This window comes from Ornithorhynchus anatinus, chromosome 6 (genome assembly GCF_004115215.2).
Source record: "Ornithorhynchus anatinus isolate Pmale09 chromosome 6, mOrnAna1.pri.v4, whole genome shotgun sequence".
NCBI classification, from domain to species: Eukaryota; Metazoa; Chordata; class Mammalia; order Monotremata; family Ornithorhynchidae; genus Ornithorhynchus; species Ornithorhynchus anatinus.
This window is the reverse complement of record NC_041733.1, coordinates 19,638,985-19,664,199: the sequence shown is the minus strand read 5'-3', so window position 1 is coordinate 19,664,199 and position 25,215 is coordinate 19,638,985. Positions and strand designations below refer to the sequence as shown.

General features: G+C 54.0%; 3 protein-coding genes across 9 annotated transcripts in view; 1 reads left to right on the top strand and 2 right to left on the bottom strand.

The window, feature by feature from the left end:
- Window positions 1-114: 114 nt before the first annotated feature.
- LOC100082474 (renin binding protein) lies at window positions 115-9,680 on the bottom strand. Of its 3 annotated transcripts, none has more exons than XM_029067638.2 (11): window positions 9,381-9,680; window positions 8,814-8,917; window positions 8,122-8,197; window positions 7,842-7,917; window positions 6,950-7,122; window positions 6,450-6,674; window positions 5,444-5,525; window positions 4,794-4,972; window positions 2,468-2,599; window positions 2,049-2,136; window positions 115-269 (listed from the first exon to the last, which is right to left on the bottom strand). In XM_029067638.2, exons 2-11 carry the CDS (start codon window positions 8,912-8,914, stop codon window positions 193-195), a joined length of 1,209 nt encoding a protein of 402 aa, XP_028923471.1. In that variant the 5' UTR covers window positions 8,915-8,917; window positions 9,381-9,680; the 3' UTR covers window positions 115-192. The 3 variants fall into 3 exon arrangements, with proteins under 3 accessions (XP_028923471.1, XP_028923470.1, XP_039768304.1); XM_029067637.2 differs by lacking the exon at window positions 9,381-9,680 and adding an exon at window positions 9,149-9,255; XM_039912370.1 differs by lacking the exon at window positions 9,381-9,680 and adding an exon at window positions 9,156-9,227.
- Window positions 9,681-9,714: 34 nt separating this feature from the next.
- Window positions 9,715-14,923, top strand: LOC103170674 (ras-related protein Rab-7a-like). The gene is made up of 5 exons (XM_029067640.2): window positions 9,715-10,039; window positions 10,487-10,661; window positions 13,571-13,789; window positions 14,394-14,519; window positions 14,693-14,923. Exons 1-5 carry the CDS (start codon window positions 9,987-9,989, stop codon window positions 14,771-14,773), a joined length of 654 nt encoding a protein of 217 aa, XP_028923473.1. The 5' UTR covers window positions 9,715-9,986; the 3' UTR covers window positions 14,774-14,923.
- A 1,050-nt stretch (window positions 14,924-15,973) lies between these two features.
- HCFC1 (host cell factor C1) overlaps window positions 15,974-25,215 on the bottom strand; it is a 34,009-nt gene continuing 24,767 nt past the window's right edge. For all 5 annotated transcript variants that reach the window (XM_029067440.2, XM_029067441.2, XM_029067442.2 and 2 more), the window contains 6 exons: window positions 24,769-24,887; window positions 23,754-23,894; window positions 23,113-23,298; window positions 22,394-22,691; window positions 18,874-18,937; window positions 15,974-18,671 (listed from right to left, as the gene is read on the bottom strand). In XM_029067440.2, coding sequence (XP_028923273.1) covers window positions 18,632-18,671; window positions 18,874-18,937; window positions 22,394-22,691; window positions 23,113-23,298; window positions 23,754-23,894; window positions 24,769-24,887 — 848 coding nt within the window. In that variant the 3' untranslated portion in view covers window positions 15,974-18,631. The remainder of the gene's footprint in view (window positions 18,672-18,873; window positions 18,938-22,393; window positions 22,692-23,112; window positions 23,299-23,753; window positions 23,895-24,768; window positions 24,888-25,215) is intronic.

Below are 25,215 nucleotides of genomic sequence, written 5' to 3'. Positions count from 1 at the left end.
GCGCCTCGCCTCAGCCGATTGGCCGTCGCTGCGTCACGTGGCCTCGCCTGCCTGCCCTCCCCTCGGGCCCGCCTTCCCCCCTTCCGCCATCTTGTCTTGTCCTTCCCTCACGCATGGGGCCCCACGGTCAAGTCCTTTATTGCAGGGACACGGAAGACAGAGAGGGGAAAATAAGGGGAAGGAGGGGTCGCGCTAGGCCGCCTCGTCCTGCAGCAGGCTCACCAGCATCTCCTCACACATGTAGAGGCAGCGGGGCACGTGGAAGCAGCCTGAGGGGACGAAAGGGAGGAGCGCGGTGGAGGCAGAATAATACCAGGAGCCCCCACCCTACTCCTCTCCCTATCTGTGATTTTATTTCATTAGATTAATGTCAGTCTCCCCCCCAGATTGTAGCTCGTTGAGGGCGGTAATGGGACTGTTATATTACTCTCCCAACTGCTGTGACAGTGCTCTGCACACCATAAGTGCTCAAATACGATTGAATAACAGCCTGCATGTGGACAGGAATTGTGGCTTTTATATTGTACTCTCCCAAGCGCTCAGTACAGTGCTCTGCACATAGTAAGCACTCAATAAATACTATTGAATGAATGAATGAAAAGGGAGGAGCACAGTGGAGGCAGAATAATGCCAGGAGCCCCCACTGCACTCCTATCCCTATCTGTAATTTTATTTCTTTAATGTCAGCCTCCCCCCCCTTGACTGTAGCTTGTTGGAGCAGGTAATGGGACTGTTATATTGCTATACTGTACTCTCCCAAGTGCTGTGACAGTGCTCCGCACACCATAAGCACTCAATAAATACGACTGAATCAATGCTTGTATGTGGACAGGAATTGTGGCTTTTATATTGTACTCTCCCAAGCGCTTGACAGTGCTCTGCACACCATAAGTGCTCAATAAATACGATTGAGTAAAGCCTGTGTGTGGACAGGAATTGTGGCTTTTATATTGTACTCTCCCAAGTGCTCAGTATAGTGCTCTGCACATAGTAAGCACTCAATAAATACTATTGAATGAATGAATGAAAAGGGAGGAGCACAGTGGAGGCAGAATAATGCCAGGAGCCCCCACTGCACTCCTATCCCTATCTGTAATTTTATTTCTTTAATGTCAGCCTCCCCCCCTTGACTGTAGCTTGTTGGGGCAGGTAATGGGACTGTTATATTGCTATACTGTACTCTCCCAAGCGCTGTGACAGTGCTCCGCACACCATAAGCACTCAATAAATATGACTGAATCAATGCTTGTATGTGGACAGGAATTGTGGCTTTTATATTGTACTCTCCCAAGTGCTCAGTACAGTGCTCTGCACAAAAGTGCTCCATAAATATGATTGAGTGAATGAATAAATGCCTGGGCAAGTCACTTGACTTCTTGGTGCCTCAGTTACGTCATCTGTAAAATGGGGATTAAGAGTGCGACCCTCACTTGGGACAACCTCTTTACCCCAGCGCACAGTGGACAGGGAATGTGTATTTCACTCTCCAAAGTACTCAGAACAGTGCTCTGCACTCAGTAAGTGCTCAATAAATATGACTGAGTGAATGAATAAATGCCTGCATGTGGACAGAAAATATGTCTGTTGTATTTCACTCTCCCAAGTGCTCAGTACAGTGCTCTGCATAGAATAAGCGCTCAATAAATACTATTGAATGAATAAATACGGTTGAGTGAATGAATGCCTGCATGTGGACAGGATATGTGTCTGTTGTATTTCACTCTCCCACATGCTCAGTACAGTGGTCTGCATCCAATAAACACTCAATAAATACAATTGAGTGAACGAATGCTTACATGTGAACAGGGAATGTGTCTGTTGTATTTCACTCTCCCACGTGCTCGGTACAGTGCTCTGCCCCCAGTAAGCACTCAATAAATACGATTGAGTGAATGAATGCCTGCATGTGGACAGGAAATATGTCTGTTGTATTTCACTCTCCCAAGTGCTCAATACAGTGCTCTGCACCCAGTAAGAGCTCCGATTGAATAAGTGCCTGCAAAGAGAGAGGGTGGGGACAGGGCTGGTGGACCCAGCTCCCAACTCACCTTTAAAAGGGCCTCCTTTAATAGTGAGGGCCACTTTTCCTTCCCGATTCAGGTAGCCGTACCATTCCCCATACTCCGGGTCCCGGAACTGAGACAGACAAATCAGGTGTATCCACAAACACGCCCGTATACTCCACTGGGCCTTGGGGTAGGCTGTTTACTCCTGATCCCAGGGTTGGGAGGACTTGCTGGAGATGGATGTTGCGGGGAAGCCAGATTTACTGTCCTCTAGACTGTACACTCGTTGTGGGCAGGGAACTTGTCTACCAACTCTGTTGCACTCAACCAAGTCATTAGTGCAGTACTCTGAACATATTAAGTGCTCAATTAATACCATTGATGAGGATCTCTCCTGGGAAGAAGGGCCTGGAGTTGGGGAGTAGGGTTTGGTCTTGCTTCTCATTCCCTCCACTCCTCACCTTAGTGAACGTGTACTCAGCCACTTGGCAGAAGAGGCTCAGCAAAGTGGGGTCTCGGCTCTGGGTGTAGCCCATGAGGAAGGCGATCATGGCTTCGCTGTGCGGCCACCACAGCTTCATATCCCACTCCAGCTGCATGGGGTGGACAGAGAGGAGGAGCCTCAGTCAGGCTGGAATTCTAACCTAAACTCCTTCAGCCTTTGGCTTGCTTGGCAGACCCTCCCTCCCTTTTACCCTCCCAAACTGGAAATTGCTGTTGGGGTGGAGTTTGCCCCACTGGATACCATGGTAAGGGCGAATTGTACATTCCAAGTGCTTAGTACGGTGGTCTGCACATAGTAAGCGCTCAATAAATACTATTGAATGAATGAAGTCTCTTCCCAGACCCCTTTCCCTACTCCTCTTCATCCTCCAGAACACTTTTTAAAAATGGTTTTTAAGTGCTTACTTTGTGCCAGGCACTGTAGTCAGGGCTGGGGTAGATATAAGCTGAACAGCTTGGACACAGTCCATGCCTCACATGGGAATCAGTCTTAATTCCCATTTTACAGATGAGGTAACTGAAGTGCAGAGAAGTTAAGTGACTTGCCCAAGGTCACACAGCAGGCAAGTGGCAGAGCTGGTATTAGAACCCAGGTCCTTGCTCTATCCACTAGGCCATGGTGCTTCTTATCGCAGCAGACTATTTCCAGCTCTAATTGTCCTCGCTCCACTCCCACTAGACGTCAACCTGCACATTTTGCTCCTTTAATGCTAACCTTATTGTGCCTACCTCTCGCTTCTCTCTGCTGACACCTGCTCGCACCCTCACTTTTGCCTGGAATGCTCTCTCGCTTCATATCTGGCAGACCAATACCCTTTTCATCTTCAAAGCCCTACTATAAATCACATTTTCTCCAGGAAGCCTTCTTTGACTAACCTCATCTCCTCACCTAATTTTCCCTCCCTACTGCATCACCTATGCATTCGAGTCTGTACTCCCTAAGCACTTATGCCCTGACAGGGGTGTGGGGTGAGTACCTTTGTACATAAACCTAATACCCCCTGTCTGTAATTTATTTTAGTGTCTCTCTTCCCTGTTAGATTGTAAGCTCTGTTGTATTCTTCTGAGCACTCAGTACAGTGCTGTGCTGTACCGAATAAGTGCTCAGTACATTCCATGAGCCCTCTAAGGCAGTTCGATGGGGGTAAGAAGAGCCTGCAGGGCCTGTGGTGGGAAGACTGGATCCCATCCCCTCCACGGATCCACCCCTGCGAGTTGAACCCGCCCCACTCGGCTCCTGCCACCCACTTGAAAGAAGGGCTTTGGTTTCCTGTTTTGGGCCCCAGCGGTAGTGAGAGTGACAAGCCCAGGGGGTTGAGCTGAGCAGCAGCAAGGGCAGATAGTGGCAGTAGCAGATAGCCAAGCATCCTAAACCTGCCTGGCCCCAGGGGTGAGGTGAATACAAGCTCTAGGGCAGAGGGAAGGGTGTGGGGGAACTGCCCTTGCCTGCTGCTTCTCTCCACCACTTATCAGCTATGTGATAACTTCTCTGTGGCTCAGTTACCTCATCTGTAAAAATGGGGACTAAAAAATGTGAGCCCCACGAGGGACAATCTGATTACCCTGTATCTACCCCAGCTTAGAACAGTGCTCAGTACATAGTAAGCGCTTAATACCATTGTTATTTTTCTCACCTCCTAAATGCTCCAGACTGAGTGAGAACGATAGCCATAGTGAGAGAGTGTGCACGTGTAATTTTAAACTTCTTGTGGGCAGAGAATTCATTTATTCATTCAGTCATTTATTGAGCTTGTACTGTGCGCTTGGGAGAGTACAATATAACAATAAACAGACACATTTCCAATCCATAATGAGTTTACAGTACCAAGAGAATGAATCTGTTATACTGTACTCTCCCCAAGTCCTTAGAACAGGGCTTTGCACACAGTAAGCACTCAATAAGTACCATTTACTGATTGTGCGCATGACTCTCCCCTGGATGTCTGGCTCTCCCTCCTTTTTTCTTGGACCATCGGCCCCCACTCTGAAACCCCTTGCCTCCCCTGCACTATGGAAGTGAGGAAACCTAGTCCCTTCATTGAGGAGAGGCAGTCTCTGGGCTGGGCAGACCACATGCAGCTGGTGTTTGTGCTGCTGTAGGGGGGTGACCCTATTCCCCTATGAGGGCCCAGACCCGATCCATCTTCCCATGGGCAGGGGAGAACTGTCAGAATCCATCCCCAATCCTGGGCTGGGCCAGAGCCACAGGCTCAACTGTGGAAGCCATGGACACCTCCCCCCACCCCTCCGCCGCCCGCTGAACTGTGTGCCCAGCACCTTCACCTGGGTGGGGCAGAGCTGGTCTGCATCTTGGAAGGAGAGGAGGCCGCCACCATGCTCGGGGTCCCAGCCACAGTGGAAAGGCAGCAGCAGGAACTTGTCGATGGCCTGGGCGCGCAGGGCGAGGTCGCCACGCCGGGCAGCGTGGCGCAGCAGGAACCAGCCTGCCTCTATCGCATGCCCTACGGCAGCGGGCGGTGGTCATGCCACCAGCAGGTAGTCAGCGGGCTCCCACTTCCACTCTCCCCCAGCTCTTGGATGGCTTTGGGGCTGAGGGAGAAACTGAGGCAAGGAGAAAAGCACCCCCCCAGCTCCCCCCACCCCCCCAGGCCAACTAGGCAGTGGCAACACCCTCAGTATGGGGGTGGAGGACAGGGGGGAGAAAGGAGCCCATAGTTAGGACTTGGGAGCCTGCATTCCTGGAGTCCCCAATTCCTTGCTTGTGGTCCGGCCTTCTCCCATCCTCCGCCCCCACTCCACAATGGGGCAGAGAAGCCCTTTTACAGCCCTCAGCCCTGGGAAAATGTGGCTCCCGCAGTCCACCCTGAAGAGGGGATGCTGACTTCATCTTCCCCTGTTCTCATTCCTCTGGGGACCCAGGAACTGAGTCCTACCTCTTCTAGGCCCACCGTCCAGCCCAGCGGGACGCTCACCTGGGTTCTGGTTCCGCCCTAGGCACCCGGGCAGCTCCTCTCCATCCTCGGAAACGTTCTCCAGCACCGCCTGCCCATTCCTCTGCACAGAGGACCCATGGAGCCTCAGGAAGTTAGCCAGCCAGGTGCCAGCCCCAGGGGGTAGTGGAGAAAGCCCAAAGGCCTTGTTGCTCCCCATCCCCACCCTCCCAAGCTCCCTCTCTCAGTGGTATTTATTGAGCACTTACTTTGTGCAGAGCACTGTACTAAACGCTTGTTAGAGTACAATTCAACAGAGCTGATTAACACCCTTCGTTGCCCACAATGAGTTTAGTCTAGAGGGGGAAATGGACATCAGTGGTATATGTCAAACACTTACTATGCGCCAAGTAAGGTTCTAAGTGCTGGGATAGATACAAGGTAGTCAGGTTGTCCCATGTGGAGCTCACAGTCTTAATCCCCATTTTCCAGATGAGGTGACTAAGGCCCAGAAAAGTGAAGCGACTTGCCCAAGGTCACAGCAGCAGACCAGTGGCGGAGCTGGGATTGGAACCCATGACCTTCTGACTCCCAGGCCCATGCTCTATCCATTACGCCATGGGTAATAACTAATAACTAATGTATAATCTTTATAGATATAGACTCTACACATAGAACGAAGGTCAGGTAACAGCCTGGTCTCTTGATCAGGTCACAGGCTGACCAGGTTTGGCTCCAAACGTGGCCGGGGGGCTTTGTAAGCTCACTGTGGGTAGGGACTGTGCCTACCAACTCTGTTATACTGCACTCTCCCAAGCACTTAGTACAGTGCTGTGCACACAGTAAGTGCTCAATAAATACCATTGATTGATTCAGAAACCTTCCCCTCAGTGTCCCCTCACCTCCCCAGGGCACTCCTCCCTCACACAGTGCTCCCCACCCCCACAAGATAGGCAAAGCTTTCCCCACCTAGCCTAGTTTCCCTTTCCTCACTGGCCTCCTTGGGTCCCCATGCCCTCTCTCCCTTTCCCACCGGGCCCCTCCTCACCTGGAGGTGCCGCAGGATCCTCTGGGCGCACCAATCTCCCAGCTCCTTGTACTTCCCCGTTAGGACCTCATCTGCCTCACCGAGCTGGTCCACGAGGTTCAGCAGCATCATGGGAACGGCCATGGCCTCCGCCGCAGGGGCACCGGACAGCTTGGGTCTGCCCAGCCCCGACGGGTCCTCCCGGACCCAGAACACAATCTGATCCATCATCTTCACTGCTTCCCTCTAGGCAGCCCAGACAGAGGAAGAGGCGGTCACCCTAGCCTGGTCAAGCAGCAGCCGAGCGAGGACCCAGCTGCCCTGAGCTCTTTGCATTGCGGAGGGGGACGCCTGCCACCAGCACCTACTTTCCTCCTCCCCTAAGCTCTAGGATGAGGGATCAGCCTCAGGGTCCCTTTAACACCCCCAAAACTCCCTTCCCAACAGGGGGACTGTCGGTTACAGTTGGGGACTGGGAGCCACCACTCCAGGGTCCCAGGCCTTGCGCACAGCCAGCAAACCTGGTAACGGGTCTCCCCCGTGGTCCTCCAGAGTTCATCCATGGCCATGACATAGAAGCACTCGCTGAAGATGGTACGCTGGACTTTGACGGGCCGGCCATCCCGAGTCAGCACAAAGGCACACTTATTTCCAGGGGGGCACACGCGGGCATGTTTCAGCAGGAACTCACCTCCTACCCAGGGGTGTCAGGCTTGGAATCTCAATCCCCCACCGGCCTAGCAGCCCAAAGTCCCCACAGGCTTGCTCTGAACCCACAGTGAGGGAGAGAGAGGGGCAGGGGTGAAGTAGGACCCTTGGGTCAATGAGGATGGAATAATATAAATAATATTTGAGGTATCTGTTAAGTGCTTACTATGCGCCAAGCAAATAGATTGATTGATAGATGTGCCAACCACTGTACTAAGTGCTGGGGTAGATGTAAGATAACCAGGGCCCTCAAAGTCTAAGTAGGAGGGAGAAAGGTATTTAATCCCCATTTTGCAGATGACGAGACTGAGGCACAAGGTCCCACAGCAGACAAGTGACAGAGCCGAGATTAGAACACAGGTCTTTTGAATCCCAGGCCCATGCTCTTTCCACTAGGCCACACCACTTCTCTGAGAGTTCATTTGGAAGATGGAAGAGTTCATTTGCCGTGGGGTAAGGGGGAGGGGGAAAAATGAAAAAAAAAATTGATCTGCTCTCCCTGAAACTGCCACCCTGGATCAGGACCATCTCTGACCTCTTTCTGAGGCCCGCCCCTCTGTCCTTCCTCGGCCGTGAGCCGGCTGGCTATTCCCATGATCCCGAGACCCAGGGGCCGGTCTCAGGGGCAGTGAATACGGAAGCACCCATGGAAGAGGCATGCCAGGCCCAGCTCAGAGGGTGGAAAGTGTTTCCTGGGGCTGATACCTGCTTTGGCTGCTTCCAGGAGCTCTGGCTGGCGAAACCGGGTCACCTTGCGATAGAGGCGGCAATACATCCACACCTGGAGGGGCCGGGACAAAAACACTCCCTGGGCCACAGGGTGGAAGGCAGGGCCAACGCCCCCACAGCCCCAGCTCCCCTCAGCCACTCTGGCAGCAAGGCTGGCAGATAAGGCTAGATCTACTTTCCCCCTGAGGAGAAAACTCTCCTCAGGTGGAAAGTATATGTTTGCAGGCAGGAGAGAAGGGCATGGGAGGGGTCTCACCTGCCGGCCTTGCAACCACACATACTTGAGGTCATCATACACCTGGCCATCCCGACCCAGACAGGTAAAAAATCCTCTAGGGGTAAGAGACTCAGTTAGCCCCTGAGCAGAGCCTACGGGACTCCCAGGCCCCCAGCTTTGTGTTGCTCTTCCTTTTCCCTGGACAGCCTCATGGGGAAGAGGGAGAGGAGGTTGGAAAAGGAGGGTGGGAGAGGAGGGAGAGGAGGGAAAGGAGGGTGGGGGAGGAGGGAGAGGAAAAGGGAGAGGAGGTTGCCCTGTGGGTTTGTTTACTGCTCCCTGAGCAGCTCAGGACAGTGGGTATGTGTGAGGTGCCCCCAACCCCAATTCTCTGGTTGGGAGTAGGACCCAGGTAGCCCCTGGGCTGGTTGGAGAGGTTTCTTCGTTTGGAGCATGGACTGGTCCCCTTCTCCCGCACAGGGCAGAGAGTGGGGGAAGGTGGGGGTAGGGAATGAGCTTATTCCCAGAGAGGCCCAAGAGAGTGGATGTGGAAGGGGAAACATTAGCCAATTTGGGTGGGAGGGCAAGGAGGAGGGGAGAGGGGGCAGGGAATGAACTCCACCCCCAGCCCTGGGTAACTTCCACTGTCTGAGGAGAGGCCCAAGAGACAGGGTGCAGAGAGGGAAGTACTGGCTAATTGGGGGGTGGGGGGCGGGGGGGGGCAAGGGAGTCACCCATATTCCACATCGTGGGAGTGCTTGGTCCAAAACTGCAGCACCCGGTCCAGTTCCTGCTCCACTCGGTCTTTCCAGAAGGTCAGGGTCTGCCGCTCCATCTCCTGGGGATAGGACAGGGGGTGGCACACTGAGGAGGAGGCCAGCCCCAGCCCCCACCCCATACCAACCTTTGCCAGACCCCGGTAGGTCGGTCTTGGGAGCAATTCACCCTCCCCAGGGCCAGGGGCTCGGTGGAAGTGCAAGGCCTGGGATGGGGTGGGGGGCCCAGAAGACCCTCAAGGCTGCCCCCCCGACCTTCCCACCCCCGATCCCCATTTGGCTCCCCTTCCCACCAGTCACCACCAGCTCCGACCAGTCCGGACAGCGACGCTCAGCCCGGACCAACGTTTGACCGGTGCAGACTCAAGGCTCATGTGACCGGCCGCTCAGCTGATGGCCCGGGCCTGGGCCCCGTCCCTCCCTCCTCCCCCGCCCCCACCCCCACCCCCACGACTTTGGCCGACTCCTCAATCTCTCCCCCACTCCAACCCCTGGTTAACCCTTTCCCCGCGGGTCTGTGCGGACCTTGGGGTGCGGGGAGGCAAAGGTCTCTCGGGACAGGCCGCTTCTGGAGCCCCCGGGGAAAACGGCTGCTTCCGCGGGCTGGGCCGGGCCGGGGGAGATAAGGGGAGGCTGGAGAGGGGGAAAGAGGAGGAAATGGGAGGGGGTCCACCATCTCTTAGCCCTTCCCACCCCTCCGGCCAGGCTGCAGGGGCTCTTAGCTCCAGGCACCCCCCAGGCCAAAGTGGGGGGCCCTCGGGGGGGCTCAAGACCGCACCCACGCCTATCCTGCCACCTCTTCCCTCGGGGCCCGCCCAGACGGCCTCGTTCACTTCCCTCCTACTTGTGACTCCTCCTTCCCTGGCCTCCCTGCCCCCGGATCCGGGATCCCAGCTCCGCCCGTGGCCCCGGGCAGCCGGGCCCCTTCCCTCCCCACCCTGTCCGGACCAGACAGGCCTTCCCCTCTGGGGAGGGAAGGGGCGGAGTGGCTGTGACGGCTCACTGCCCAACCCTGCCACTTGAAAGACCTCCAGAGCCACCCCTCCCTCTCCTTTTCCAGCCTCTGGTTGGCTTCCCCACTCTCTACCGATCAGCTCCTGGACTCTCTCCCCTCCCAGGCCCAGCCCCAGGATGTCCACCTCAAGGCAGTCCCACCTCAAACTCCTCCTCGTTGGAAACTCAGGGTGAGTGGGCGGGGGGGAGGGGGCTTCAGGAACCTTCTAGAACCCTGAGGGGGTAGGGGTGGGGACGAGGGAGCCCAGAGAGAGGTGGTGGATTACCAATCGATCAATCAATCAGTGGTTTTTATTGAGCACTTATTGTGTGCAGAGCACTGGGAGAAGCACTTGGGAGAATACAACAGATACATAGATACATTCCTATCTCATCTCCATCGGGGCCTCATGCTGGACCCACCTATATTTACCTACCCTACCTTGCCCTTAGTGTCACGGGGAGAAGGATCTGGAGGGAGAGAAGTCAGAGGCTGGGTCACCGCCCAGCCCCAAGCCAGGTTGGCTTCCCCCATCCTCCATCCCACCAGGGAGAGGGAAGGACCAACAGGGAGAGGAAGAGAGCTTTGTGGTCGGATCCCTCCACTCACTCACAGCTTTGCCCCTTCCTGGGGGAAGACGGGAGAGGGGAGGATCCCAGCCCCTGAGGCTTCAGTCGTCCCTCAGGGTGGGAAAATCTGCGCTGATGAACCAGTATGTCAATAACCGCTTCAGTAACCGGTACCGAGCCACCATCGGGGCTGACTTCCTCACCAAGGATCTGTGGTTGGACGACCAGACCGTCACCGTCCAGGTACTGGGGAGAGTCCTAGGGGATGGACACACACAGACACCCCCCAAACACCCACCCACCCCACCATCACCCCCTACCCCGGCCCCTACCTCAGGCTGACGTGAGCCGGGCCAGACTGCTCTGCTCTCCAACCAGGTCTGAGAGGGAGCAGGATGTAGGAGTGAGTCCAAGAGACCTGGGTTGGTTCTCCAGGTTAGGGAGGGCCGTGTTCATTAGAACTCTAGGAATCAATCATCAGTCAATAGTATTTGAGTACTTAATATGTGCCCAGCACTGTACTACGAGCTTGGGAGAGTATTGATAACAGAGCTGGTAGACATATTCCCTGCGAGGCCAACTGGGAAGAGCATGGGCCTGGGAGCCAGAGGACCTGAGTTCTAATCCTGCCTCTGCCACTTGTTGGCGCTGTGACCTTGGGCCAGTCACTTTATTTCTCTCTGCCTCAGTTACCTCATCTGTAAAATGGGGTCTAAGACTGTGAGCCCCACGTGGGACATGGACTCTATCCAACTAATTATCTTGTACCTACCCTAGCGCTTAGTACAGTGCCTGGCACATAGTAAGTGTTTAGCAAATACCAGGATTATTATTATTATATAGTAAGTTTATAACAAATACTATTAAAAAAAGGATCTTACGGACTAGCACTTGGGTAGATTTATTTCCCAATAAATATTTCCCAATGATTTAGCCATCACAGCTAGCCCAAGCCACTCCACCCCTTCCCACCCAAGAGGGGAAGGCCAGTCTGGTAACACTTGGGTAGATTTATTTCTATGTGTCCTTCTTCTGGGTTTTTGTGTCTTGTATTTACATTTTTTTCTATTGTCTCTGTTTCAATTCTTGTTCTTCCTGACTCCGTCAGAGGGTAAACCACTTGAAGCCAGGGACCTCTTTCCTATGGAATGAATACTGTGCTTTAAGAAGGCATTCAATTAATACACTTTAGGTGGAGCTGGGAGATTGTTTGTTTTTGCTTTTGCCCAGTCCCATGATTGAGGAATCCCAGCTCAGTTCTCCCTAAGATGAGAAGCAGCATTTTGGGGTGTTGGGTGTTGGGGGTGTTGGATGTTGGAAAGCAGTATGGCTTAGTGAATAAAGTAACAGTCCTGGGAGTCAGAAGGACCTGCGTTCTAATCCCAGTTCTGCCACTTGTCTGCTCTGTGACCTTGGACAAGTCAGTTCTCTGTGCCTCAGTTCTATTTAGTTGCCATTGTTTTTACGAGATGTTCTTCCCCTTGACGCTGTTTAGTGCCATTGTTCTTGTCTGTCCGTCTCCCCCGATTAGACTGTAAGCCCGTCAAACGGCAGGGACTGTCTCTATCTGTTGCCGACTTGTTCATCCCAAGCGCTTAGTACAGTGCTCTGCACATAGTAAGCGCTCAATAAATACTATTGAATGAATCTGTAAAATGGGTCTTAAGACTGAGCCCCATTTGGGACAAGGACTGTATCCAACCTGATGAACTTGTATCTGCTCCAGGACTTAGAACAGTGCTTGCCTCGTAGTAAGCGCTTAATAAGTACAATTATTATTGTTATGATTACAGACTCAGCAGGATTCTGCTCCTGCCAGCTGGGCCTCTGCTTGGGCCAGGATGGGGGCCCAAGTGCCAGGAAACATTTCCTCTGGATGCACTAGGGGTGGTCCTGGAAAGGAGAGAGGTTTGCCTCAAATTACTTATCTGCACTTTGCCATGCGAACCAGGCCACCACCCCCACCCCGCACACACGTGAAGAATTTTGTGTCCCCTTCTCTGAAGGGTTACTGACAACCCACTCCTCTCTGCAGCCTTCCCCCTGTCAGTTCTACCTGTCTCCAGTTCCCGCCAGTCACTCCAGTAAATATACCAGGATATATCTCTGTCGATTATGTTCACTAGGTCCTGGGGCTACCGAGGAAAAAAACCCAAACAAAACAGGTGTGGGTCCCCGCCCTCCAGGAGCTCTGAGTGTAATGGAGGAAGCTGGACGTTCAGACATCTAAACTGAGGCTGTGACAATTCGATGCCAAGGGTGCAGCAGCCTGGATTCCATCATCCTCAATTGGCTGTGAACACGGGGCCAAGGGGACAGCCACTCTCCCCAGTTGCTCCCGACAGTGAATTCCCCCAGGGTCATGATTCCCTGAGGCAAATCTTCTAAAATCAACTTTCCCTTCACAAAAAGCTGCCTCTCCTCTCTCCCCACCTCTCTCCCTGTTCCCCCCACCCCACGCTGGGGTCCCAGCCACCCAGGGCAGAAGGCAAAGTAGGGGTTGGGGAGGGGCCTCAGTCATACGAGCCCGGGTGGGATAGGGAGGGACTGGTTCCTGGACTCTGGATCTCCCCAGATCCTGTCCAAAGAGACCAGAGAGGGAAAGGTGCTTATTCTTGGGTCATCATCCTCGTAGAACTGTTCCTAAATCACCCACAATTTTATATACTTTTATGCATTTCTGATGTGTGTTATGTGTCTGTCCTATCTCCCTTCTGATCACAAGTCAGGGACCAGGCCTTCTTCCTCTGTCGCTCAGTATGACAATCCCTCACCCCACTGCGGGCTCTGGCCCCAGCAAGTTGTCAGTGAAAGTCATCAGCTGCTATCTCGGGGGCGGGTGTGGGGGGGCGGCCAGGAAGGAGAGGGGATGGTGTTTGGCCTTTTCCTCTCTCCCCTCCCTCCCTCTCTGCACCCCCCCAAGGCCCATGCCCTCACAGGGAGCAGCTGGTAGCCCCAGCTGTACTGAAAAGTTATGACTACTTGGGGGTTCTGGGTGGTGAGTCTTCTCCCCTAGTGGGAGGCAGGGTGGGGTACACTGAGGGATGCAGAGCTTGATGGGTTGAGTGGGAGAAGTTTGTTGCCGAGGGTGGGAGTGGGGGACCGGGTCAGGTGGCACAGATTCCTCTAAAGGGTTTTTTCCTCCCCTTCAGATCTGGGACACTGCAGGCACAGAACGGTTCCAGTCGCTGGGAGTGGGCCTGTACCGGGGCTCTCACTGCTGCCTCCTCGTCTTCGATGTCACAGCCCCGTCTTCCTTCAAAGCCCTGGATACCTGGCACCAGGAGTTCCTGATTCAGGCCGCCCCAACCGATCCCAACCACTTCCCTTTCGTGCTGGTTGGGAACAAGACGGACCTGCCCGGACGTCAGGTGGGTCCCCGACTCCCCCCTCTCCTCAGTCCTGCTGAGAGGCCTGGAGGATGGAAGGGACGGTTAGTGCTGGGGTCGGGGTCTGTGGGTCTACGTTTCTCAGGACCTGGCCCGGGCAGCCAGGTGGGTGTCCATTTGGACAGGGTGCAGGGCTGCGGGGCGCTCCTCACTATTACTCATCATCGTCAGTGGTATTTATTGAGCACTTCCTGTGTGCAGAGTACTGTCCTAAGCACTTGGGAGAGTACGCTATAACAGGAGTTAATAATTATGATATTTAAGCACTTACTAAGCACTGTTCTAAACACTGAAGTAGATACAAGTCAGTGAGGTTGGACACAGTCCCTGTCCCACGTGGGGCTTACACACTTGTTCCCCATTTTTACAGATGAGGTAACTGAGGCCCAGAGAAGTGAAGTGACTTACCCAAGGTCACACAGCAGAGGTGGTGGAGCCGGGATTAGAACCCAGGTCCTTCTGACTCCCAGGGCTGTGCTCTTAGCCACTAAGCCAACACTGCTACATTCCTGCCCACAACTAGCTTACAGTCTAGAGGACTTGGGGTCTACGGCCCGGCCTGAGGGGTACCGACCACTTTGCCCAGGTTTCTCGCGAGGAGGCCGAGGAGTGGTGTGCCAGAACACATGCCCAGTACTTTGAGACCAGTGCCAAGGAGGCCACCAACGTGGATCTCGCCTTCCAGAGTGCCGTGCAGGCAGCTGTGAGGCAGGTGAGACGGGGGTAGAGGGGTGAAGCTGACCCTCAACTCAGCTAGAGCTCCTGGTGTCGGGGAGGGAAGTCCCCCCAGTTAAACTGTCTGTCAACAGGGCCGGGAGCCTCAGCGTCGGAGGCTCGACTGCCCAGGGTCTCAGCATTGGGTCCTACTCCGATTTGTCCCTGCAGCACCAAGAACCAGATCTGGTCCTGAAAGACACAGTTCACCTTTACCAGGAGAAATGCGAGCGGAAACGTTGTGCTTGCTGAATCCGACAGACCCGCCCTTCCCTTCTCACTGCCCATAGCCTGGCCTCGACCCCCAGGCCAGGCCCCTTCCCCTGAGCTGCTGCTCTTCTGTCGGCCTGCGGGCGCCAGGCATTCTCAGCACTTTGACAATAAAAGCGGGTGATGAACGCCTCCAGGCTCTTAGTTCATCTCCGCTCATCGGACAATGTGAGAGGGAGACTGAGGCTGCAGGTAATAATAATAACGAAGCACAGAGAAATCAAGTGTCTTGCCCTAAGTCACACAGCTAAGTGGTGGAGTCAGGATTAGAACCCATGACCTCTTTCCACTAGGCCATGCTGCTTCTCATTAAAGGGGGTTGGGGATGCAGGGGGCACGGAGGGAGCCTGGTGTGCACACTCTCACCTATAATGCGGGTTCCGGGATGGCACATCAACACGAGAAAGGCTGCAGCCGGACCGCTCCACTCTCCCTCACTGGGACTTCTGGTAAGGTCATGCCATTCCCCATCTGCAGTGGAGTTCCAGGGGGCCACTTTCCCTTTCACTTAGCTGTCCCAGGCCAGGAGGGTGAAGGGGCATGATGCGTGCCAAGGGGTGGGCAGGAAACAGTAGCTCCAGGGCAGACAGAGCTGGGACTGTGGAGGCAGCCAGGAAACCCCGAGGGCCTGTTTCTAGGTCCTGGCTCTGCCTGCCACCCTGCCCGGCTCCTTCCTCTCCTAGGCCTTGCAGCTGCTGGCTCTTCTCTCTCCCAGTGGACAGGGGTAATGGTCCTGCCTCCTCTCCTGCTGCACCCTTCCTTGGCTGGCAGCACCACTGTCCTAGCTCAATTCTCCTCCCCATCCTGCTCTGGGCCTGGGAACACTGAAGCCCCCATGGATTCTAGAAATCTCCATGCAGGGCTAATTGCACAGAGCAACCGGGGGGGGGGGTGGGGGGGTGGGGGGGGTGGGCATTGAGGGGAGGGGTGAAGGAACAGTGCTGACAGGATTGGGGATGAGATAAAACCAGGCTCAAGCCTCCTCCATGAAGGGTGGGGCTGACCAAAGTGGCAGCCTGAATCTGAACCCTGCACACTTTCAGGGAGGGCACGTGGGGGCCACCTCCGCCCCGCTTCAGGTAGCCCTGCCCATGGAGTCTGTGGCCTCCGCTCAGAATCCAACCGCCTTTAACCAAATGGGGAAGGGGGCCAGGACACGGGGGAGAGACACAGAGATCATTATTTCCAAAAAATGTCTTTAATTGTTCAAAATAGCACAAAAACGACAGATAGCACTATGGTAATATTGAGTCACGGGGATTAACTCTACAATGGAAGAGATACGCTGTTCTCAAAAAGGGGGGAAAAAAACAGAGGGTAGGGCCAGGTGAGTGGAATCCAAAAGACTAAACGGTAAAGTTTCCACAGCGAAATCCACTATAATACAAAAGAACAGGAGCCCGGAGGGGGCGGGAGGGGGCAGAGGGAGGCGGGCACAGCCAGAGCTGCTGTTTCCCCATTCCCAAGAACAGGGCGGGGGAACCGCTGGCCAGGGTGCAGAGGTGGAGTTCTTGGTTTGAAATTCTCTTTACAACATTAAAAAGTGCTTGTGTTGCCAACCCAGAATGCAGGGGTTGCAGCTCACTGAGGAGGTGAGGGCTCTTCTCTCTCCCTTTGCCCATCCAGTTCAGCTTTCTCAGCCGTCCCCTCCCCCCCCGCCGACCCCCCTCCCAACTTGGATCTCACAGCAGGCAGCCGGGCTCAGCATCATCAACTCTGGCAGGGAGGCGAGGTGGAAGCGGGTCCACAAATTCATGGAATTTGTCGGTGGAGCTGCCCACTTGGATTCGGTTCCCTCCCGGCCCCTAGGACCGGTGGAGGGCAGGGGAACCTCTGTGATGCACACCTGTGGAGGGGGCGGGGGCATCGCCCAGCAGCTCCCTGTGGTATGAGCAGCTCCACAGGGGCTATTAGGTGCCCATGAGCAGTCAAAAACTTTGCAAGTCCTCTCATATCAGGGCTTTTCCCCTGTCCCCCAACCTAAAAAGGGCTCAATGGGAGGGAGGGAAAGGGTTTTTTTGTTTGGGAAAACTTTCCAGGCAGCCCGGACTTGAACGGGGAGTCCTGGAGGCTGTGAAATCAGCAGTCTCTTTTGGTCTTTCCTCCATCCTGGGTTAAAGTACCCAGCTCGCTTCAAGCTCCCAGCCCTAGACACGCTTCCTGATTTGCCAGGACGACCCTGTAGGCGTCGGGCAGGAGGCTGGGAGCAGCTACCTGGCTCCAGGGAGGACCCTTTTTATCCTGGTGAGAAAAGGGGAGGGGTGGGAGAAGGGAGAAATTAAGTCAACCACAGGGAGGAGGGGGCGAGGGAGTGGCAGCAACATGCAAACAGAGTTGGCATTGGGGGAAAAAAACAAAAACAAAAAACAACCGATCCGTCCCCTTTCAAAAGTCACGATGCCAGCAGCTGCAAGCACTTTTCAAAAGAAGTTGCTGGGTACCCCCCACCCCCGAACGCCCCAGCCTTGCTCCACGGTCCGCTCCAAGCTGAGGGGTGAGGGTAGGGAAGCCGCTTCAGATGTCTTTTCCTCCATTGCTGCTGTTGCCCTGCACCCTAAGACTTTAGACACTAAACCAGAACAAAAAACGAAACACCCCCAAACTCAATCTGTACATAGCTGACAATAAAACAAAAAACAAACAAAAAAAAAACAAAAACCCCACACGCTTGAGATTGTAATAAAAAGTGATAACTTCATTCTGTCAACTTCAACAAGTAAAAACAAAAACAACCCCCCCCCGACCAGGAGAGCAGTATTTGCGGGGTGCCCCTCCGTGACCTCCTTCTCCACAGTAAAGCATCCTATGGATCGGGCTGCCCCGTTCAGTTTTTTTTTTTCCTCTCATAGAAAGCCCTGCTCACGCCACAGAAGACCACTAACAACTGGTTTGAGGGGAGGGGCGAGAAGGCCGCTGAGTTTGCACGGACTGGAAACGTCCGGGCTGGGGCTGAGTCTGCCATCCAGGAGGGGTGTCCCCTCCAATGGGTCCTTTGCTCCCTTATCGGCACCGCCCAACTGTGGCCCTGTGGGGGGGCCGAGTCAGGAGGGTGGGTTTAAGGAGCGTGGGTGGTTGAGAACAAGAGATGGAAAGGAAAAAAAAACAGGAAAAAACAGCCACTGGAGACGCCCCACTTGGTGACTGATGCAGAAGGGGCTTTTCAATGCTGGCAGCGGTCCCCGGGGTCCGGAGCAGAACAGAGCATCATCTTCCAAGGGAAGGGGGAGAAAAAGGCTCAAGTGCTTTTTTCATTCCTTGCTCTTTTTACCGTCCTCATCCCCTCGCTCCCCAGCCAGGAAAACCCAGGGCTGATGAAAAACAAAATGTGTCTGTTGTGGGCTTTTTTTTTGTTGTGTTTTTTGTTTTTGGTTTTTTTTTGTTTTTTCTTTTTTAAAAAAACGAGTTAACTTCTTCCCCTCAGTTTTTGAACACAGAACGGGAACAGAGCCTGCACGGAACCGCCAGTGCCCAGAGCGCGTGTTGGGGAGGCTGACAGCCTCTCTCAGTTTATTCCCCATTCTCTCCCATGAGCCCTCTGGGGCGGGCTGCGTCTATCCAAGGGTCCCGTTGCGCAAATCCAAAGCAGAGGGTCTGTGAGGGGCATGTCTTCCTGGCCCCATCCTTGCCTTTCTTCCCCCAATGGTGAAATGTGCTTTCTTCACAACAGTTTGTTTTCCTCTTTAAAAAATGACGAGCGCAGGTAAAACTGTGGCCAGCGGCTCACGCGGGGGGTGGAAGTTGGGGGAGGGGAGGCGCGCGGGGCGGCAGCAGGCGTTGTCGGTCTCGGAAGCAGAGCCGAGGGGGTGGAGCAGGAGCAGGGGACAGGCTGGAGCTGTCCTTTCACTGGCCATCTGCCTTGGACTTCTTTGGAGCTGATTTCCTGGGAGGGAAAGGAGAGAGGGGACGGTTACAGTGAGGCCCACCAAAGAGGAAAACGATCCAATGTAGGAAGAGGTGCCATTCTTTAGCTTCTTTGGCCTCAGACAAAACTTTACCAGCCCCACCGCCGCTTCCATTTTAACACCCCTCGCCCCCATCTCCCGCAGAAAGGGTCAGGAAAACAGCCCCCATGCCTGACTTACATTTCCGGGGAGGAGAAGGGCCTCTTGCTCGCAGGCTTTGTTCCAGAGCCGTCTTTACTTGACTCTGGAATTAAAAGGCAGGGAGAGAAATGAGGAAAGGTGAAGGGGCCGTAGCTTCTCGCAGGGGCTCGGGGAGCATGGACAGTAGGTGACCAGGGGCACAAATCTGCAGTTGGGAGCCCGACATGACAGAAGCCTCCAAAGAGCACGATCTCGGAGAGGTACCTCGCCTCACTGTTGGCATTGCCAATCATAAACCTCTGGGAAGTCTCTGCTGACCAACTGGGACTGTCCCTCCTGAAAGTACAGTGGCCTGGGAAGGATGTGGAAGAAGTGGGAAGAGCAGCGGCAGAAGCGGGCAGGAGAGAAGCCAGCTGACAAAAAAAAAAAAGGCCTGACATCTAATAAGTCAATGTAAGATTTCACAGTTAGGAGAAGGACTTGCAGCAGTCGGTGTAGTAGCAGATCAATATGGGATACTGGCCATTAAGAACTTAACGGACCTCAAAGCAAAGGAAGGGTCGTAGAAGGCATTAAAAGAGCATGGGCCTGCAAGTCAGAGGACCTGGGTTCTAATCCCACTTGCCTGCTTGTATGACCCTGGACAAGTCACAACTCCTCTGGGCCTCAGTTTCCTCATCTGTAAAATGGGAATGAAACACCTGCCCTCCCCTCCGCCCCCCACCTTAGACCATGAGCTCCGTAGGGAACAGGGACTGTCTCCCATTTGCTTGTATTGTACCTACTCCAGTACTTAGCACAGAATAAATGGTTAACAAATGCCACGATTATTATATGTTCAACTTTTGTTGGTAGGGATCACTTTAATTACAACACAAGAAACAAGACATGGGAGATTAAAAAAAAAAGGGAGGGGGCTCCAGCAGGGTAAGGGAAGGTGGTCAATAATTAGGGTGGTTGACATTGTTGTTGAAAAGCACCACGGTATCCCAAACTCTTGCCAAAGTACACGGTTTCACTCTGTTCTACCCCCTTCCACTCCCCACAGCACTTGTGTATATTTGTACATATTTATTACTCTGTTTTATTAATGATGTGTAAATATCTACGATTCTATTGATCTATTTTGATGGTACTGATGCCTGTCTACTTGCTTTATTTTGTTGTCTGTCTCCCCCTTCTAGATTGTGAGCCCGTTGTTGGGTAGGGATTGTCTCTATCTGTTGCCGAATTGTACTTTCCAATCGCTTAGTACAGTGCTCTGCACACAGTAAGCGCTCAATAAATACAATTGAATGAATCACCCATCTCAGCCAGAACGCTGCTCGGGAACTAGGGTGGCATTTTCTGTCCCCAGGGCCCCACAGGATCTAGGCATCAGCAGAGTTTGCACCACAGCCCAACCCTCGTGTTTTAGGGAGAACCGGACGAATCGACACCGACTCTCCAGAAACCGGAATGGGGCAACTGCTTCAAATGCAGTTAATTCACACCAGATCTATTTCTGCCCGTCACTGTACTCCTGCTAAGATTACATCAGAGGAGTGAGATTCGGAGAGCTGGCTTAGAGAGGGGCTTCCTTCTGGTCACTGGCAGTCCAGAATACTTCCAGGCAAATGAAAATGGAGTCAAAACAGTGAAGATACTGGTGAGGGCAGGAGATCCAGGAAAATGGCCCCGGTCTGGCACTGTTACTCCTGCTCTGGCAATGGGAATCAGACTTCTGACACATTCGGAATGGAAGCCCAAGAGGGAGGAGACATTGAGCTGGGTCAGAAGGACAGCAGTCAAAAAGGACAAGGGGATCGTGTGTTGCAAGATCAATGGAGGGGGGTGGTCTGGGACGGGGAGTGACCTAGATTGCAGCAGCTTCCATCCACCAGGTCGAGATGACAAGGCTTTTTAATGAGTCAGTTAATAATAATAATAGCATCTGTTAAGCACTTACTATGTGCTAAGCACTGTACTAAGTGTTGGGGTGGATAAAAGGTAATCAGGTTGGACATAGTCCCTATCCCACAGGGGACTCAGTCTTAATTCCCATTTTTACAGACAAGTAACTGATTCAGAAGTGAAGTGACTTGCCCAAGGTCAAACTGCCGATGTGGCACAGCAGGGATTAGAATCCATGACCTTCTGACGCCCGGGCCCGGGCTCCTCCCCCTAGGCCGTGCTGTGAACCCACCATGGGACAGAAACCACATCTGAATCCAACCCAGCACTTAGTCCATTTTAAGTCTTTCAGAAGACCACGGTAATTATTATTTGGAAAGGCAAAGGAAGCCCCCTCATATGATGGTGTTATATGAGGGAGCACTGCCAGGGTGAAGAAAATAAGAGGAGGTAAGATAGCTAGGTTGTCCGGAAGACCCTGTGAAACCAATGGAGGATTGTCAGTGGCTCAATTCAGGAAGACACGTGTGTTATGTTTTGTTTCAAAGGAGAAAGCACTGAGACCATCTTTAGAGGGTAAGTTCTTTAGCCTCTCTCAAGTGCTGAAAAAGCCAGCACAAGTGAACTGGGTGAGCAGGAGAAACTGGTCCATACATTGATCAGCCAAACAAATTGTCACAGACTAGGCTATGTGAAGCTATGTCAGGCTCCTTGCCCTCTCTTCCTCCTACCATACGTCGCTGATCTCCTACTACCACCCAATCCACACACTTTGCTCCTCTAACACCCACCTATTCTCTTAAATTGTGAGCCCCCTCCCTAAGGGACAGGGACTGTGCCTAACTCCCTGTGTATTCTCTCCCAGCACTTAGTACAGTGCTCTGCACACAGTTAAGTGCAAAGTGAATACTGTCATTACCTCGACCGTCTAGCCCGCCACCGACCCCTTGCCCATGTTCACATGTTCAAACTTCGGGCCCGAAACTCCCCCCCCTTCTCAACCGACAGCCCACCCTGCTCCCCGTTTTCAAAACCCTTCTCAAAAGTCACATCTCCTCCAAGAGGCCTTCCCAGACTTCTATCCGCCCTCCCCCTGCATCAATGAGGCACTTGGCAGTGAACCCCTTTAAGCGCTTTGATGAGAAGCAGCATGGCTCACTGGAAAGAGCACGGGCTTTGGAGTCAGAGGTCATGGGTTCGAATCCCGGCTCTGCCACTTGTCAGCTGTGTGACTTTGGGCAAGTCACTTAACTTCTTGGTGCCTCAGTTACCTCATCTGTAAAATGGGGATTAAGACTGTGAGCCCCACGTGGGATAACCTGATTCTCGTGTCTACCCCAGCGCTTAGAACAGTGTTCGGCACATAGTAAGCACTTAACAAATACCAACATTATTATTATTCTTAATCAACCCAGCTCCAGAGTATGTACATCATTATCCTTATTCTCTACCAGTTCCCCTAACCCTAATCTATTTTTTCTACCTCCCCCTGTAAACTGTAAGCCTCGTGGGCAGGGATCACGTCTACCGACTCTGTTGTGTTGTACTTCCCCCAGGAGCTTGTTACAGTGCTCTGCACCCAGTAAGCGCTCTGTGAATTCCACCAATTGCTCTCACCTCCTCGCCCACCCTGGGCCGGGCAGAGGGCCTGGTGGCCCGTACCTACCTTGGAGCCACCTGACTTGCGTGGCGGGGCCGTAGCCCTTCTCGTTGCGGGCGGCGATGCGGAAGATGATGGCAGGCTTGGTGGTATAGTCGATGTGGGCATTGGAAAGGCTCGACGACTGCACGAGGCAGGACGGGCTGGGCCCGCAGTACACCCGCATGAATGCCAGCTGGGCCGGCGCCGAACTCTTCTGCTCGCCTGTTTGTGAGCTCTGGATGGCCAGGTACACCGAGTACTCAATGATCTTGCCCGATGTGACGGAAGGGGGCTCCCAGGTGAGGTGGGCACCATCAGGACTCTGGCAGGACAAGCCCGAAGAGATTGCGGGGGTGGGGGAGGAGGTAGGCATTAGAAAGACCCAAAGCAGTAAGGCAAACTTGGCTTCCCTCCCCGCACCTTAAGTCCCAAGTCTCTCCACCCCCACTCAGGTGGGCTAGATAAGGGACAGGGTTCAGGGGCACACTGGCAGCCTTGAGGCAGGGTAGCCCCAGGCCGGGTCCAATCAATCGACTGCATTTACTGAGCACTTACTGTGTGCAGAGTACTGTACTGAGTGCTTGGGAAAGTACACTATGATAAGCCCAGGCCAGCATGGCCTGCAGTTAGAGTACAGGCAGAGGTCAGAGCAGTATTTGTTAAGCACTTCCTGTGTGCAGGGCACTGTTCTAAGGGCTGAGAAAATGGGCAGCTGGGGAACTGAGGGCCAGGGCACAACTGACCTTGCTGATTTTTATGGCACAGGGGGCTCCGGGGAAGCCTGGCAGACACGTCTTGAAAGCTGAGATTTCACTGAAGGGGCCCCGCCCACAGGCATTGATCCCAGCCACACGGAACTTGTACGCTGTTCCGGGCTGCAGTTCTTGCTTCTTTAGCTGGTTGTAGTCGGGGATGGTGCCGGAGTCATCCTGGCCAGGAGACACGGAAGGGGCACGGGGGAAGGGAAAGAAGACCAACCTGAACCTCCTGGACACTGAGCCCTGAGAAGGACAGGGCCTGGGCAGAGTAAGCACAATATCGACACTGTTTTGTTAAAGCCCATTCCTGGCTAAAGGTGGGGCGCCCTGCAGATCAGAGCTCTCTCGAGGCCAGAAGGAAGACCCAGCCACTCCACTCTCCTCTCCTGCTCACATCCCTGGGCCACCCCTATGTTTTCCGGATCCGCTTTCCTCTGCCCCCACCTTCTCCACGCTGACAGCTGTCCAGCCCAAATACATGGCAGGGGGAATGGAGGGCTGCCCCTAGCCCAGGACTCAGGCGAGGAACACTGGGAGGATCCCATCTTTGTTGCTGGCCTTGTGGTCCAAACCCTCGACAGAGTGGCGGGCAAGAGGGGCTCCCCTTCAACCCCAGGGGCACTTACGTCCGTCGGGGAGGCATCGTCAGGTGGTAGGAAGTAGTGGGTCACCATCATATTGGTGACGCCTTTGATGACGCCCACGTCGAACCACTGGTTCTCCTTCTTAACCGGAACTTTCACAGGCGGGGGAGGTGGGTCGGGTTTCTGGAAGAGAGCACGTGGGTCAGGCCACCTTTGCCCAGGAGGGAGGGAGGGCCATTCCTTCCAGAACCTCCGACGGGGGCGGGAATTAAGGGGGAGAGACAGAAAGAAACCTCGACTCACTGGCTTTTTACATGCAACTGCCCTTTGCCTTCAAAACTGCTGCCACTCTCCGGTGCCTTTATTCATGTGTTGTAGGTATGACTGAAGGGAAGGCAGGAATCCCCTCGTGGAAAAGCAGCCCTTCACTATGTCAGGGAACCAATGGCTTTTCCATCTGGCCCAAGCCAAGTGCCGTGATCACGCCTTAGGCTCTCTTACTCACAAAGAACCACTCCTGCCCTGGCCGGCCAGCCAGGTTGCCACGTCTGCCACTGGCACCCATTGTTATGGTTTGTTTCAGACTTTGGTTCTGTCCCTGAACCCCATTGCCAAATGTTTTCCCTTCAATCAATTGACAGTATTTATTGAGGGCTTATTGGGTGCAGAGTGCAGCACTGAATGCTCAGTACAGGGCTCCCATCCCACCCAGCTACGTCAAGTTGTAGCGGGCCTCACGTGATTACCGGGAAACCCCACTCCAGGGCCTGGCGACCCTGGCTTTCCATTTGGAGTTAGGTTTGTGATGGAACGGAATCTCAAGAGGCCGTATGTAGCCTGGGGGTAGCACATAGAAGCTTGCCTGATCCCAGGTTCCTGGCACTCTTCCAGCTTCCCAAAGGTTGGCTTTCTTGCTGCCATTTTCTAGTTTTGTTATTTATCGGAGAGAAACAAGGTTCCCTTTGACAGCAGTGCACACCGGTTCTCCCCTGAGCATCTCTCCCCAGCTCCCTCGCTTCCCTCCCCTCTCTTCTGGGTAACCGCTGTCTTCACTTACCGCTGCTGTGGACTCAAGGCCGTTGGCCACCTCAGCTAGTGTGGCAGCAGCCTGCAGCTTGGCGGGACTGGCCACCACCACCGGCTGGGGAGCCACAAACGTACTGGACGGAGCTAGGCCTGGAAAACAAAGGCCCAGAGAAAAAAGTTGGGGGGAGAGCTGGCTGGAGGCTCAGGCTTCCTCAAGTGGTGCGGTGTCCGCCCTGGGTTGTCGCAGGGTCTCCCGGCCCTTCCTCCTGGGCACCTCAGAAACCCGGTTGCCCGCACACCTTCTCCCCGGGTCATCGCCCTGAAGGTATAAATCACGGGCTTCCTTGAAAGCCCAAGCTACCAGTCTCCCAGAACGCCGATTCTATGCTCCTTAGCTACATCACAGCCAGGGGCAACCAGTTCCGAGGCGCCTTTCCCCAAAACACCGCTCCCACCGACGAGCCGGAGTGAGGCCCAT

Coding starts and splice junctions, on each gene's coding strand:
- LOC100082474 (XM_029067638.2), bottom strand. CDS start 8,914: ATGGAGCGGCAGACCCTGACCTTCTGGAAAGACCGAGTGGAGCAGGAA. Junction 6,675..6,949: donor CGGGGGAGACCCGTTACCAG/GTTTGCTGGCTG, acceptor TGGGCTGCCTAG/AGGGAAGCAGTGAAGATGAT. Junction 4,973..5,443: donor AGGGCGGAACCAGAACCCAG/GTGAGCGTCCCG, acceptor CCGCTGCCGTAG/GGCATGCGATAGAGGCAGGC.
- LOC103170674 (XM_029067640.2), top strand. CDS start 9,987: ATGTCCACCTCAAGGCAGTCCCACCTCAAACTCCTCCTCGTTGGAAAC. Junction 10,662..13,570: donor ACCAGACCGTCACCGTCCAG/GTACTGGGGAGA, acceptor CCTCCCCTTCAG/ATCTGGGACACTGCAGGCAC. Junction 14,520..14,692: donor TGCAGGCAGCTGTGAGGCAG/GTGAGACGGGGG, acceptor TTGTCCCTGCAG/CACCAAGAACCAGATCTGGT.